Source organism: Pipistrellus hanaki (assembly GCF_964339955.1).
Source record: "Pipistrellus hanaki genome assembly, chromosome: 10".
Classification (NCBI taxonomy): domain Eukaryota; kingdom Metazoa; phylum Chordata; class Mammalia; order Chiroptera; family Vespertilionidae; genus Pipistrellus; species Pipistrellus hanaki.
In genome coordinates, this window is record NC_140512.1 from 4687958 (window position 1) to 4704004 (window position 16047).

General features: G+C 46.0%; 1 protein-coding gene across 2 annotated transcripts; it reads left to right on the forward strand.

Moving 5' to 3' along the window:
- Positions 1 to 215: 215 nt before the first annotated feature.
- Positions 216 to 15294, forward strand: FAM221A (family with sequence similarity 221 member A). Of its 2 annotated transcripts, none has more exons than XM_084897237.1 (7): positions 216 to 365; positions 2436 to 2609; positions 5821 to 6011; positions 6975 to 7181; positions 8685 to 8789; positions 9851 to 9933; positions 13692 to 15294. In XM_084897237.1, the coding sequence occupies exons 1-7, from the start codon at positions 301 to 303 to the stop codon at positions 13758 to 13760; spliced, it is 894 nt and encodes a 297-aa protein (XP_084753363.1). In that variant the 5' UTR covers positions 216 to 300; the 3' UTR covers positions 13761 to 15294. The 2 variants fall into 2 exon arrangements, with proteins under 2 accessions (XP_084753363.1, XP_084753364.1); XM_084897238.1 differs by having other exon boundaries at positions 254 to 365; positions 9854 to 9933.
- Positions 15295 to 16047: the final 753 nt, after the last annotated feature.

A 16047-nucleotide genomic window follows, 5' to 3' on the forward strand; every position in this document is an offset into this window, starting at 1 on the left:
CACCGGGCCTCCGGGCGGACCAATCCGGAGCGGCGGGGGCGGGGGCGCGGCCTTGAGGGGCGGGGCCAGGCGGGGCGGACCAGTCCGGAGGCGGCGGGACGGGGGCGGGGCCAGACCGGGGATGTGGCCAGGCCAAGGGAGGGGCGGGGCCAGAAGGGGCGGACCAATCCGGAGGCGGCCGGGGGGGGGGCGCGGCCTGAGGGCGGGGCCAGGCCGGGGGCGGAGCCAGGCCGGGGGCGCGGCCGGCTCGGCGCTCCGCGGTCCTCTCGGCGCGGCCGGGTCCGGTGGCTCCCGCGGGCCATGGAGCGGCTGACGCTGCCCGCGGGCGGCGCGGCGGCCGTGGACGACTACCTGGAGTACCGGAGGTGAGCGGGTGCGTTCCGGGCGGGCTGCTGGGAGGCTTCCTGTCATCAAAGACCAACATCGCAGTGACACCGAGCGAAGACGTCTCTTCCGAGGCCATGGACCGGGTCCCCGCCTCCACCCTCCAGAGGGTGATGGACGCAGAGGTCCAGCCCCCCAGTACTCCCCCCCGCCCCAGGGCAGGGGAGAGTGACGCACGGAGAGCCCGGCCGGTGCAGAGGAGCAGACATGACGTTTGCATGTTGGTGTAGCGGACGGGCAAGCCGCGAACTTGCAAACGTGCTCCCCGTCCCGAGGCGCTGGTTTGGGGGACCGCGGCTGGTGCTGGAGTCTCGGGGTTCTGGGGATCAGTCTTCCCCCCAAACTGGACACGCAGCCGCGCCTGGGGCCCGGACCAGGTCTGGTGCGCCTGCGACGCCCGCTGGGCTCTTCTCTCGGGCCCCAGGGCGGGTTCGTGGCGGTTGGGAGACGCGGGGAGCTGGGATTTGACGGCGGGAGGATGCGGGGCGGGAGCGGGGGGAAGGTGTGTACATAACCGGGCAGCGACGGAATCACAGCCCCGACCGCGAAACGCAGGGCTGTCGGGGTTCCACGGGCTTCCCGCCGCCCGCTCCGCCGGCGGTGCGGTGGGAGAGGGCTGGGAGCGCCTGGAAATGCCTGGTAAAGCCGAGCCAGGAGGAGGGCGAGGAGCGGGATGGATGATGGGCCAGGCCTCCTTCTGGGTTCGGGTGGGTCCAGGTAATGCCCGGATGCTGTGCCCAGAACAGCTCACACCCTTCCCCCAAACCCCCCCCCCCCCCTCCCGGATCTACCCCTGCTCCCCTCCAGAACGGGCTCCTTAGCCGCCACGTCTCCAGGGCTTTCCACTGGACCAGGTGGCCGGGCCCTGCTGTTGACTGGTAACTTAGGTGGGTGGATGTGTAGATATGCAGATGGTGGGCCTCCGTTGTAGTCCCTTGCGTGGTCCCGAATATGCTAGGGGCTGGTGGAAAACTGTTTTTCCCCCCTCAAACATAAATGACCTGGAACAACCCCCTTTGAGAGTTAGAGCCTGCGGCGATTCAAAGTGTAGCAACCGGGGACCAGCCCAGTAGGAAGCCCCTGGGGCAGTGGTTGGCAAACCCATTAGGCCACTGAGCCAATATCAACAGTACGATTAAAATTCTTTGGAGAGCCACATTTTTAAAACTTCAAAATAGACTCACACAGGTCATGGTATTTTGTGGAGGAGCTACACTCAAGGGGCCAAAGAGCCGCATGTGGCTCAAGAGCCGCATGTGGCTCACGAGCCGCATGTGGCTCACGAGCCGCAGTTTGCCAACTATGGCCCTGGGAGCCTGTGGGAAACTCGGACCCTCAGGTCCACTCTGGACCATGAATCTGACCTGCATTTGGCTGAGTCCCGTGAGGACTGTGGGATGAAATAATGCCTACATCCTCTTGAAAGTGTTGTTTGCAGAATGCCACAGAATTTGTTCTACAATCCATACCTTCTTCCATACGTTCAAGCCGTTAGCGTGGGGAAGATAAATAAAACCAGTTCAGAAGCTATGGAACCATCACAACCTTCTTCCTCAAATAATTTAGGCCCACAATAGTAAAAAGGACAAAGGGACATTTTATCGATATTCTGAGATCGTTTTTGAGCTGTTTCACGTCATTATAGCTTCCGAGAAGTATACCAGCAGGCACTGAAAAGAACTTAAAGATCAGTTCAGTCTTTGAGAAAAGAGGTCTCTTATAGCTAAGTCCTGCCCAGTGCAGCTCCCGCTTTATGGCCTCCCACAGTCCTCACGGGACTCAGCCAAATGCAGATCAGATTCATGGTCCAGAGTGGACCTGAGGGTCCGTGTTTCCCACAAGCTCCCAGGGCCATAGTTGGCAAACTGCGGCTCGCGAGCCACATGCGGCTCTTTGGCCCCTTGAGTGTGGCTCCTCCACAAAATACCACAGCCTGGGCGAGTCTATTTTGAAGTTTTAAAAATGTGGCTCTCCAAAGAATTTTAGAGTATAGTATTTTTAACCTGGAAGATAAATAACCGAGGCTTAGGAGAAGTGTTTTGTTGTTGTAGGATTGTGGGTGAGGACGATGGAGGGAAACTCTTTACTCCGGAAGAGTATGAGGAATACAAGAGACGAGTTTTACCCATGCGCTTGCAGAACAGATTGTTCGTGAGCTGGCGATCCCCTACTGGGATGGACTGTAAACTCGTGGGCCCAGAGACGCTGTGCTTTTGCACACACAGGTAAGATAGTTTATTGCTAAGCTCTCTGGTGATTAGAGAATATAAAACTGTAGCAGAACGTTATCTTCCTTCTGTGAGTAACATTACATGTGATAATGGAGTAACATTTCAATAGGCCTCTGTGTTATACACCAGGAATTATCTAAAATTCTTTTAAATGTAATTTAAAAACTCTATTATTTTCCATTAGAACTCAGTACAGTCCATGACCTTAAGGATCTCTTCTCTTGCCTTTGGTAAAAACGGTCTCGATGGCCCTGGCTTTGTCAGGGGCCTCTCGCTGAGGCTGGGAGCACCGCTGGGAGCACCGCTCCTGCTTCCCCCTCCGGACAAGGGGGCTGGGGACGGGGCCTCAGGTTGCAGGACTGCTGGGTGGACCCACACCCACCAGGTTCTCAGTCTGCACAGAGAAGCACTTCACCTCACTCTGTACTTTAAGAAGCACGTTTTGTCCCTGCCTTTCTTTAAACAAACAAAAAAAATACTGGGCTCACAGCTTTTTATTAGGCTTGGTCCGTTTCCAAGCAACGCACACGGAGCAGAGGAAATAGCTGAGGCCCCACGCCCTGAGGTGTGCTGCCTGTACCTGAGTTTGCCGAAGGCCGTGTGTGTCATGTTCTGCTTTACATGTCACTGCGGGCCCAGGGCACAGCGGCGAAGCTCGAAAGGACGAAGCTGCTTCGCGGAAACAAATCTCGGGAGCCGTGGTGTGTTTTTAGGTGACAGCTCTGACTTTCTGTGCCCAAGCGGCCCTGTCTGAGCGCGTCTGGAGACATGTGTAGAGTTGCTGTTTATAGACTCGCAGTGTGCCAGGGGTGGTTAGGCAGTTGCTAGGATGAGTAATGTTGTATATAGATTGATTTGAAATTGAGTTAGCAACTCCAACTGAAAATACTGTGGAGGAAGGGACAATGTGAGTTACATTGGTGTCTTTCAGAATGGATGAATTTGTGTTAGTTTTAATTTTTATTCTCATACAGATTTAGTGCCCGTCTCTTATCTATACAGCATGACATTAACCTTCTAAATGGACCCAACTCAACTTTTAAAAAATATACATATTTTTATTGATTTCAGAGAGAAAGAGAGAGAGAGAGAAAGAGAGAGAGAGAGAGAAACATTAATGATGAGAGAGAATTGTTGATTGGCTGCCTCCTACACAGCCCCTACTTGGGATGGATCCCACAACCTAGGCATGTGCCTCTGACCATGAAACAAACCATGACCTCCTGGTACATAGGTTGACGTTCAACCACTGAGCCACACCGGCAGGGCACCCAACTTTGATGGAAAAGTTCTTAAGTGCCAGAACTCAGGTCTCTGCTACATAAGCTCCCCCCCCCCCCCCCCCCCAATAATAAAAGTGAAACATGTTTATTAAGGAAAATATAGAGGGTTATATAAAAAAGTAGAAAGAAGACTCACCATCCAAAGCCAGCTGCTGTTAATATATTTTATTACATTCATATAATTTATTTACATCATTTATTTAGTTAATTGTGAGTATAAATATTGAACCAGTTTTTCATGACAGAATCACAGAGAGATGTTTTCACATTATGTGGTAATCATAAGCAAGATTTTTAATACCTGCTGGATGTTTGAGCTGGTTCACTGTGCGTCCCCAGGGCTGTGAGTGTCTCTGGCGTACCCGGTGGAAGGGTAGGTTGGGGGAAGGGCAGACTCTAATTCTGGCTCTTTCCCTTGCTTCAACCCATTCTGCTTTTATCTATTTTATATATTATGGTCTGTAAAAGGTTTTATTTGAAGGGAGGGTTTCACTAGTAAAAAGTTTGATAGCTATTGTTTTGTAATTTACTTAATCATGCCTTTGTTGTTAGTGGGGTGTGTGTGTGTGTGTGTGTGTGGTTATATATGTTTGGGTGTATACATATATATTTGCTATTGTAAGCACTGTTGCTAATACTATATTTATGCACATACAAAATATGGAATTACTTTCTTAGGGTATATTTTATTTCATTTTATTATTATTATTTTTTATTAAATTATTATCTGTGTACATATTTTAACATTGCCTCTCCCCCTCCCCCATAGGGTATATTTTAAAAAATAAACTCTCTGCGTTAAAGGATGGACCTATTTAAGTTTCTTAAGACATTAAATGGGATTGGTTCTTTTTTGTTTGTTTGTTTTTAATCCTCACCCAAGGCTATGTTTCCATTGATTTTTCGAGAGAGTGGAAGAGCGAGGGAGAGACAGAGAGAAACATCGATGTGAGAGAAACACATCAATTGGTTGCTTCCTGCACTGCACTCTGACCAGGGCCCAGGCCAGGGAGGAACCTGCAACTGAGGTGCATGCCTTGACCAGAATTGAACCCGGGGACCTTTTGGTCCATAGGCCAATGCTCTGCCCACTGAGCCAAACTGGCTAGGGTGGTTTGGTTTTTCTGTAACACTCTTGGCAGCATTGTAAATTATGTATAGTTTTAAAAAAGCTTTGGCTCTTTGCTAAGTGAAAAATGGTATCTTGTTCTTTTAACTTCTATTACGGAGATCAGTGGTCGGCTCTTTGGCCCCTTGAATGTGGCTCTTCCACAAAATACCACGGCCTGGGCGAGTCTGTTTTGAAGAAGTGGCATTAGAAGAAGTTTAAGTTTAAAAAATTTGGCTCTCCAAAGAAATTTCAATCGTTGTTCTGTTGATATTTGGCTCTGTTGACTAATGAGTTTGCCAACCACTGACCTAGATTAATATTGAGAATAATAAATTTAATATCATTCTACTGAATACCACCTTATGAGAAGGAAGAGAGTAGTCTATTTAAGAAAATTACTTAGTATTTTAACCTATAAAAATAAATTCAAGTAATGCACTTTAATAAAAAGGATTTTTATAAAGAATTTATAAGAGTATGGGTGGCCTTCCGTACTCTTAGATTGTGCTTTCATTAAAAAAAAAAATCTGTAGTGGTATGTACTTTAAGAGAATCATATAATATTTATAATATTTCTTGTATATTACGTGGTTACTAAAAATAAAAACCCAAGAATGAAGTTTTCTTCGATCAAAGTAACAATATAGTTGCCAGAAATACTGCAAGTAGGGGAGTTTATGTTCACCTACCGATGAGAACGATGAAGCAGAAATAAAATGAAAAAGAATCACTTTGCATTTAACAGAATAGACACAGTGATTTCTGACGTTACCTGCACTGTGTTTTTATTCCCTCCCCCCTTCCCTTTTAGGTACAAACAGCATAAGACTGACTTTGAGACGGTCCCCCAGCAGCGCCCCATCAGCTTGCCTTGCCGAGTGCCCGGCTGCCCGTGCAGGGCGTACCTGTACGTGCCCCTGAACGGCACACAGCCCGTCCGCTGCCGGTGCAAGCACTTCGCCGACCAGCACAGCGCCAGGCCCGGCTTCCTGTGCAGCGCCTGTGAGTGCCATCATTACAACTCCACCCACAAGCTTTCATTTCTTTACTGGACATTTAATGTGTCTTTGTGCCAGTTTTTAAAAAATATATATTTTATTGATTTTTTACAGAGAGAAAGGGAGAGGGATAGAGAGTTAGAAACATCGATGAGAGAGAAGCATCCAACAGCTGCCTCCTGCACACCCCTTACTGGGGATGTGCCGGCAACCAAGGTACATGCCCTTGATTGGAATCGAACCTGGGACCCTTCAGTCCACAGGCTGATGCTCTATCCACTGAGCCAAACTGGTTTCGGCATCTTTGTGCCAGTTCTATTGTCATTATGAAACAACTAAAAACTTTTGATGGGTAGCTATTCTAAAATTTTATTTTAAAATTGCCTCCCGCACACACCCTGACTGAGGATCGAACCCGGAACCTGGGTATGTGTCCTGATTGGGAATCGGATCCACAACCTTTTTGGTGGATGGGCTGTTGTGCAGCTATCTGAGCCATCCGTCCAGGGCCTTCTTCCCCTTTCGCTATTTTACAGTGTTCTGTCGCATCCTTTCTGCGTCTGTGTGCTGGCCTCCAATGTGGCTTTCATGGGGAGTTGACCAATAGAGAGGCTTTCCCATGACCTCTTCACCGGCACCTGGCCACTGCTGTCCCCACCACACCTGCTTTTAGCTCAGTGTTTGAGGAAAGCGCCTGCCTTCTGGCTCTCCAGCGTTCAGCCCAATTTCTTTTAGTCCTAGTCTTTTCCAATTTCCCCCCCTGCTGGTATCATTACTGCTTTAGGATCTCTTAGAAGTAAGAGCAGTGGCTGGGAGGAGTTCACGGTCTGGAGATAACAGTTACCAGGGTTGGAGGACAGCACACGAGGAATCCAGATTCAGGTGATTGGGCCACGCTGAGCATTTTTGGAGCAGGCAGCTCAGCCCCTACATTTCAGAACTTACCTCCCTTTGCACCTTGATTCAGGCTCCAAGTGTTCGGGATTCCACAGCTGCTTCACCTGTGCTTGCGGCCAGCCTGCGTATGCCCATGACACAGTGGTGGAAACGAAGCAAGAGAGGCTGGCTCAAGGAAAGCCAGTGGGCCGAGACGTTCCCTATGCGGCCATGGGGGGCCTCACCGGCTTCAGCTCCCTGGCAGAAGGCTACATGCGCTTAGATGACAGCGGAGTGGGTAAGTGACGCGGAAGCATGAGCTTGTCATGCTGCTTTTATGGGTGTGGATGCTAGTGAAGCCTTATGTTTGTTTAGCACTATATATATATATATATATATATATATATATATATATATAAATATATTTTATTGATTTTTTTGCAGAGAGGAAGGGAGAGAAACATCGATGAGAGAGTAACATCAATCAGCTGCCTCCTGCACACCCCCTACTGGGGATGTGCCTGCAACCAAGGTACATGTCCTTGACCGGAATTGAACCTGGGACCTTTCAGTTCGCAGGCTGACGCTCTGAGCCAAACCGGTTTCGGCATTTTATATTCTTCATGTTTCCACCCCACAGAAAACATTCTCTTATTTTAATTTTTTAAAAATTGCCACTACACAATAGATGGTTATTACAGAAAATTTAGAAATCACAAGAGAAAAGATCACTCTTTTCCCCAATATTTGTACCCAAATCCCAACCCATAACAACATTGTAATAGCTGAGTAATAAATTATATTTCCTTTATTTGATATGAATTTTTTACCTATTATTTTATTGTGTGCAACTTTTACCATTATAGCCATCTAATTTTTGAAACATGCTGCCTGCCTCGCTATAAGGAAGGACTAACTTTCAAAACCAAATAGGACTGGAAGTGTACTTTCTTTCCCTCTGCCCGCAGGATGGAGACGGGGTGTGGGGGAGGGCAGGGCTGTGAAGAAGACAGAGCACTTATGCGTACGTTTTCTCTGCACTTCCGTCCTAAAAGTCCATCATTTAGCAGTTGGTCTTTCTAGGCTGTGGTTTTGGGTTGTGATGTTTCCTCATTTCATTGAAGAAGATTTTTTTTTTTTTTAAATACTCCTTGTAGTTGTTTTCGAGTGAGGGATAGAGTAAAAACACCCTTATTCTTCCCTCTTAAGCTAGAGTTTCTTTATTGCAAATCTTGCTTTTGATAGTGTTTTATAACTATGTTAACATTTTGCACTCTTCGCCGACATTCAATCACATTTGTTCATATATATATATGTGTGTGTGTGTGTGTGTGTGTGTATATATATATGTTTATTTTTTTTCATTCTTTCTGTCAAATTAAAAACACTTTTACCCTTCTGCCCTTACTTTATATGGATGGCAAAAATCTAAAACAAAAGTCTCCTTTTAATAGAATGGATTTAAAAAATATATATATTTTTATTGATTTCAGAGAGGAAGGAAGAGGGAGGAAGAAAGAGATAGAAAGAACAATGATGAGGGAGAATCATTGATCAGCTGCCTCCTGCACACCCCACACTGAGGAAGGAGCCCACAACCTGGGCCTGTGCCCTGACCGGGAATTGAACCGTGACCTCCTGGTTCATAGGTTGGTGCTCACCCCTGAGCCACGCCTGCTGGGCCAGAATGCATTTTTCTGATGATTCTGACAGGCTCTCATTTATTTCACATTTGCAATGACTTCTTTGTGTCCTAACAAAGAGGGGTTAATTTTTCACTTTTCATGTGCTTCCTTATCAGGTGCACCCTCGCCTGAGCTGTTAGACGCTCCAGGGACGGCCATGGACCACCCATTCCTAAAGGCATTTCAAGCATCAGCTGCTGCCCCAGAAGCACTCACAGATGGTAATGGAATTAAATTGAGAAATACATTTGAATGTAGAAAGTAAGAATTCAGATTAAATCATTGATAAGCTCTCTTTGCCCCCAGTATCCACAGTTTGATTATCCTTTTATTTTATGATGGCCAGGCAGTGGGAAAAAGCAAGAAACTTTATTTTTTATTGGGGAAAATGACTAAATCTGAGTACTATGGGGATTCTGATAATACAGTAATTTGAAGTTTTAAAACTTTATTGCTTTGATGACTGAGTAAGAGAGCCCTCAGGTGGACTAATTGCTTTGATCCTTTAGGTTGACAGAGTGTGGTTATACTCTGTGGTGTTTATTGGGAATTACATGGTTTTTGTGTTGCTGGTTGAGGGTACAGTCATGTGTTTTGTTTTCTTAAAATATATCTTATTGATTTTTTTATAGAGAGGAAGGGAAGAGGGATAGAGAGTTAGAAACATTGATGAGAGAAACATCAATCAGCTGCCTCCTGCACATTCCCTACTGGGGATGCACCTGCATCCAAGATACATGCCCTTGACTGAAATTGAACCTGAGACCCTTCAGTCCACAGGCTGGCGCTCTATCCACCAAGACAAACAGGTTAGGGCCATTCATGTGTTTTAAAAACGAGAACAGGTGTTCAGATAGATGCTCTATTTTGGATGTGAAGGGATCCAACCAAGACATTCGCCTGAAACGAAGGTGAACTTTCCCATAGAACTGGGCTCTGGGTGTACCTATAAAGAAAACCAGATTTTCCTACAGAGGCAATTACAAGATTCTTTCAGCACATGCTCTAGTGCTCTTATATGAAAAAGCTATATTGTGCTATTTAATATGAACCAGTTGAATATTTGCCGGACGTTTGATAGTGGAAGGTACTTTTGTGTTATGATGCTCTGCTTTATAAAAAAGAATTTAGTAGTAGGATCAATTCTCCATTTAGGCCATTTCTGGTTTGAAAAATGAAAAAATCATCACCAGATAGGAGGAAAGTTTTCTTTCTGTTTTTATTCCAGGAAAATTTATAATTATGGAAATATATTACTTAGAATTGTTTATTTTCTCATTAGTAGGTACAAGTAGTCAAGTTTCTTCCTTAAGAAGGCCGGAGGAGGATGACATGGCTTTCTTTGAAAGACGATACCAGGAAAGGGTAAGTCTGTGGAGAAATCTGCTTATATTAAGCACTTGCTTGTACCAGACACACCATGGAACAATTAAATGCTGATTGTGGATTGTCCTGAAAGATAATTTATGAAGTCTTTACTTATAGGTGGTGTTAGGCCATGGGGCTTATTTAGAACAATTCGGAGAGAAACAGGACTGATGAGTAATATGATAATACACTCGTTAATTTATGGAGCTCCTTAAGATTTACTAAATATACAAATAAAATTGTCAGTAATCACCGTCAACCATCAGCAGATTTGTAAATGACGTGTGTCTTGAATTCATAATACGTAGTGGTTCTTCTTCTTAGTGACTTCTAGGTATACCCATAGTGAAGTTAAAATTACCCAATAGCCTTTAAGAAACAGAACATGAATCATACATGCATTTTAGCATGTTCTAGGGCTCAACAACTACGGTATTAAAGTGTTCCTAGATTTCAGGAACGATAGTGTTCATCAGTTCTCCACCGCCCTGTAAACTCCTTAGGGCTGAGTGTAGTCTTTTACTCATCAGAACTAAGTACAGCACCTTGTACATGATGTGATTTCAATAAACATTTATGGAAAAAAATAAACATCATTGAGACTCCTTTCACACGTGTCATCTGATCACACATTTGATGTGTTGCATGCAGTGTTCATATTTGGGAGTTTTGTTTTTTGTTTATAGATGGATGAAAGGATGTTGGCTTAATGAGGTTTAGGGGGTGTTACCCAGCCTTATGGCACTTTCCTCAAAGTGCTTCCTTTAGGATTATTTTATAGTTGCCTTGCGGGCATTTTTAATCCCTCCAACGAGGTAATAAGCGCCATGAGAGAAAAGACACTCTTGTCACTTTTTGTCCTAACAACTCTTAGACAAAAAGATGAAGAAAAAGAAGGCTACTATATAAATTGCCTTCCAAGAGAAGAGCAAGTGAGTAGGGGACAGAGATAAGCTTGGTTTCCCCGGTGAAGAATTTTGAAGTAGCGGGGAGAGTCCCCGTATGACGTAAGGCAGAGCTAGGAAATGGCAGTTCCCACAGGGGTGGGAAAGTTCTGTATCTGTGTCGTAGACGTGACTCTGTCAGTCTAAATTAAATACATTAAAATGTCCTTCCTCGGTCACACTAGCCACATTTCTAGCCACATGGGGCCAGTGGCTCCTTCCTGGACAGGTCTAAGGGACAGCGCTGGTTTAAGGGAAAAAGGGCAAGGTAGGAACCCAGGAGGGAGAGGACACGATCAGAGTGAGCAAAGAAAAGGTGATTTTTGCGACATCATGAAGGGTAAATTTTTAATCAAGTCAAGCTCTATTCTTGAAACACACACGTTAACAGCTGAATTTTAGTTTCTCCTCATATGCTTATGAGGGACAGGGTTCCAGAATTTCTCCCTTCCCTCCTCCAGAAGTCCAGGTAGTGTGGGCTGCCTTGAAAACATGCCAGTGGGATTTGCTTGTGGGAAGATAATGGAGGGGAATTCTTATCTGTGAATGTTTTGGAGGATATACCTGGCCCACCAGGCTGCTTATTATAACCATCCAGACTGCTTATTATAGCTAGGCCTAGAATTTATGGATTTATGAGATGTCGCTTATAATTCTTTGCCTTGTGTGATTTATGGATTTAGGAGATACAGCTTATAAACTCTCCAGCCTGTGTGATTAGTAGAGTATAAAAACTGAGCAGCTCAGACTTAAACTACTTCTGAGCTGACATACGCTGTACACGTTGTTAGTACTCCTCTGTTATTCCAAAAGAGCAAGACAGGCCCCATTAAGGGAAAAGGGGGGATTAGAGAATGGGATCTGATGGGTTCAGAGCACTTACAGAGTCATGCTGTGTTTGTACAGACCTACCTGGGAGGGAGCTATTGCGGGCGTGGTTTTCCAGCCTCCATGATAAACCAAGTACCGCAGTGAAGTGAGCAGCAGTGTTTTTGCTGGCGGAGGTCTTGCCTCATTTCGTTAAAAAAAAAAAAAAAGCAACATCTGTGAAGTACAGTAAAGATAAGCACAATAAAACGAGGCGGGCCTGTGTTTCAATGAGCAAACACCTCCTTGACTTTTGTGTGTTTAGCATCTTTCCTAATTTTTAATGTTGCTATAAACCTCACACTTGGTCCGAAATGAGAGAGGAAAGGAGACTAGTATTTGTTGAGTGCTTATTAAGTATGTTGATCTTCATTTATTTATTTTAAATATATTTTGTTGTTTTTTTACAGAGAGGAAGGGAGAGGGATTGAGAATTAGAAACACCAATGAGAGAGAAACATCGATCAGCTGCCTCCTGCATACTCCTACTGTTGATGTGCCCCCAACCAAGGTACATGCCCTTGACCGAAATCGAACCTGGGACCCTTCAGTCTGCAGTCTGACGCTCTATCCACTGAGCCAAACTGGTTAGGGCATTGATTTTTATATATACGATCTTATTTACACCTTTAGAACAACCCTGAGATATACCTATTACTATGACCTTTTTTCCCACAAATGAGAAAACTATTGGTTAAATAACTTGCCTCGTATCGTCAATAAATGGCAACTTGAGTTCTCTTCCCTCTGACCCCAAAGCCTGTAATCTCTGCCTTGGAATAGGTGCTCCTTTGGGGCCCTTCAGATGACCTGGTGACTGACAGTGTGCCAGAGTGATACGAGGGTATGGCCTCTGAGTGAGGCACTCAATCAACTGGAACAGGAGCAAGAAGGAAAAGCGGGAAGAGACAGATGAGATTCATCCAATTTTATTATTAGGAAGTCATTGTTTGTAACGATGAGATTGGGAAGACTGGTTTCCTGATAGCATTTTCCTGTCAACGTAGAGGGTAGAGGAGGCCCTGCCTGCAGCTGCCACGCCCCAATGGTCCTCAGCCTTCTCTTGCCCGGAGTGAGGCGGTGGTGCTGCCTCCAGGGATGGGTGTGTGTGAGTGGTAGTACCAGGCAGGTGGGGCCGAAACCGGTTTGACTCAGTGGATAGAGCATCGGCCTGCGGACTGAAAGGTCCCAGGTTCGATTCCAGTTAAGGGCATGTACCTTGGTTGTGGGCACACCCCCAGTGGGGGTGTGTGCAGGAGGCAGCTGGTCGATGTTTCTCTCTCATCGATGTTTCTGGCTCTCTGTCCCTCTCTGTAAAAAGTCAATAAAATATATATTAAAAAAAAAAAAAAAGAGGCAGGTGGGTTTTGTGTTCTCTGTTTTTGTTGTTGTTTTTTCCACCGATGGAAAGGGTTATACGTTTCTAAAAGGTGGGGAGGCTGCTGCTTACGGAATGCCAGCTTCGTTGCTGCAGTTTCAGTGGAGAAGGCAGCTTTCAGGAAGGGAACTGTGCACATGCGGGAATGAGAACGACAGTAAGCTGCCCTTCAAGCAGCCCACATTCCAGAAATAGCTCGGCTGGCTTAGGTGTGTTCTGTAAGGGAATGTGTTTAGGCTGATGGGAGGTTAGGTATCTCAGCTTTTAGAAGATAATATGGAATGGCCTTTAAAATGATGTTTATTCATTTTCTCTAAAGGAGTACTTATTATACATTCTTTTTATTAAAGTTGTAAAGTTGAATTCAAACCGTATTTTTAAAATGCAATCAGGTCCCTTCACCTCTCAGATTTTGGCATTAGCATTCAGTAGCGTACTATCTGCTACATGACTGTGTGACGTGGCTGTGGGAAGTCAAACATGAATCCAAGTGAGGTATGTCCAACCTTTTCTTTCTTTAGAATGTTGTACAAATTATTCTACCAACAAATGTTTTACATTTACAGATAAAAATGGAAAAGGCTGCTAAGCATAAAGGAAAAGCACCAGTGCCATCAAAAACAAAACCTTCATGAAGATTATTGGGGAAATTAAAACCATCATCTAAATATACCTATTTTTGTGTGTTTATTTAAATATGATATAGTTCATTGTCTTTTAAATTGTTTACTTCTGATTGTATATAAAATGCCTTTTTGGATGTTTTCTTAATTTAAATAAATGAAATACCTTATATTACTTTAATCAAATTTTATGATTTACTATTCTGTCTATATATTTTTTAATCTCTCCTAACAAATGAGACTATTTTCCCTTTAGTCTATCATAATTTAACTTTTTCAAACTATGTATCTAAAAAGTAAAGTTGGCCTTGGCTGGTGTGGCTCAGTCGGCTGAGTGTCATCCTGTGGACGAAACATCACCGGCTGCGTTCCCGGTCAGCACATGCCCAGGCTGCAGTCCGATCCCTGCTCTGGGTGTGCACAGGAGGCAGCTGATCCATGGTTTTCGCTCACATTGTTGTGACTGAGGTTTTTGAACAAATATATGGGGCCACTGTTTCAAAATAGTAAGTTAAAATGATCAATTTTTTTGTTTTTTCAACTTTGTAATGTTGATTTATGTTTTTAATAAAAAGCTATTTCAAAATTATATAATCATTTTCTAGCAGTGTCTCTTGATTTTTAGGAGGTTTTGTTAACTGTGCCTTGCATGTAACTGCACTGACACCTCTTGTGTCCACTTCAAAGTCTCTGAGCCCTGCCTCGTCCTCCAGCCCTTCTGTGACACACTTCCAAGCAGGCGTCTGTACTGGGACCATGTCAAGACCCTCCAGGGATCCTTTGACACTGTGGCTGGGGATACGCACTGGAACCCTCGGCATCATACGTGTGTAAAAGTTCTGGGGGAGTTAATGGCCTTGGGACCACCCTTGACCAGCCCCCAGGGGGAAGCCAGTAGATAAACACTCCCTCGTCTGTCTGTCTGCTGGGAAGGCGGTCCTGAGGTGCCTCTCAGAAACTCCCCCAGTCTATAATATAAGTACAACCAATGGACACAAAACTCTGGGAGGGAGGGCATCTATGGGGGGGGAGGGGGAATGGTATATGTACACAGATAATAATTTAATAAAAAAATAAATTAAAAAAAAAAGAAACTTCCCCAGTCACCCCAAACAGTGGCCGGCTTCATACGTGTTCTTACTTTAGCTTTCTCTCCCTCCCTTCCCACTCCCAGTTCCTTCGCTGTGGCTCTGCGGAGGAGAGGCTGTGGATGATGGGACCGCTGCAGACCCACACGATGGACCGGGCCAGAACAGAGCGCGCTTCCCGTAAGCCCTCTCAGAGACTGTCCGATCACCATCGGCACTTTCCTTCTGACGTAAACCAGGGCCTCTCCTGTGGTGCTGGTTCCTGGAACAGGCCGCTGTCCTGACCGGGCAAGTACGGACGGCATTTACCCCGCACCCGGGGCCCATGACGCACCAGCACCCGCATCCATCTCGCCCTTTTCTGTGCAATCCTTCGGCGCCTGGAGGGTGTCCACTTCCTTCTGCAGTGCCCTCCCCAAGCCATGCCTGGTGTGCACGCTTCCCTGAATAAACTGTTAATCGCCAGACTCCAGTGGCCTGCCGCTTTTCTTTGGTCCTTCCCTGCCCTCCTCTCAGGCTTGGGGCTTTTTCTTGGGAATATGTGTACAAACAGGTTCTCTAAGACCACTTTCCAAATAAATTACCTGTATGCGTTAACATTTGTCTTAGGCTGTGTGTTGGGTTGGGGCGGTGGGGTCAAACCAGGCTAAGAGGGGTACTGGGAACACACTTAACAAAACTTCAGGATGGGGTCCTGGGGCCAGATCCCTCACTGGACAGATGACAATGAAGACTCCACCGGTGTGGGGGAGTGGGACGCTGATCACGCCTGGCAGGAGGCATCACCGTTACTGCACTGGATCTGGGTGAAGTGCGGGTGGAAGGTAACATGGTAGGCCGCACAGTAGCTGTGGCATCCCAGTGGACTAGGACTGGTGGAAATGATAAAGATGGAGATCTTTAGAAACCCTGAACGAGGAAAATGACACAGGTTCACGTTAGCCGCTTACCTCAAGGCATGCCATGCCGCCAATGCCAGAGTGCCTCAATGGCCCCTTTACGGAAAGTCTGTCTCGTCTCCGCAGATGCAGACGGTCCGCGCTGACAGCTGGCCCACGGTCGGTAGTAAAGGGCCAAGGCTGCGAAGGAGGCGATGCCCAGCTGCGATCATCCCCTCCCACCAAGGCGCCTGCTGGCAGGATAAGACTCCACCCCGAATCACAAGTGTGCCGCCCCAGCACAGCCAAGGGTTCGGCGAGCCTGAGGGAGGG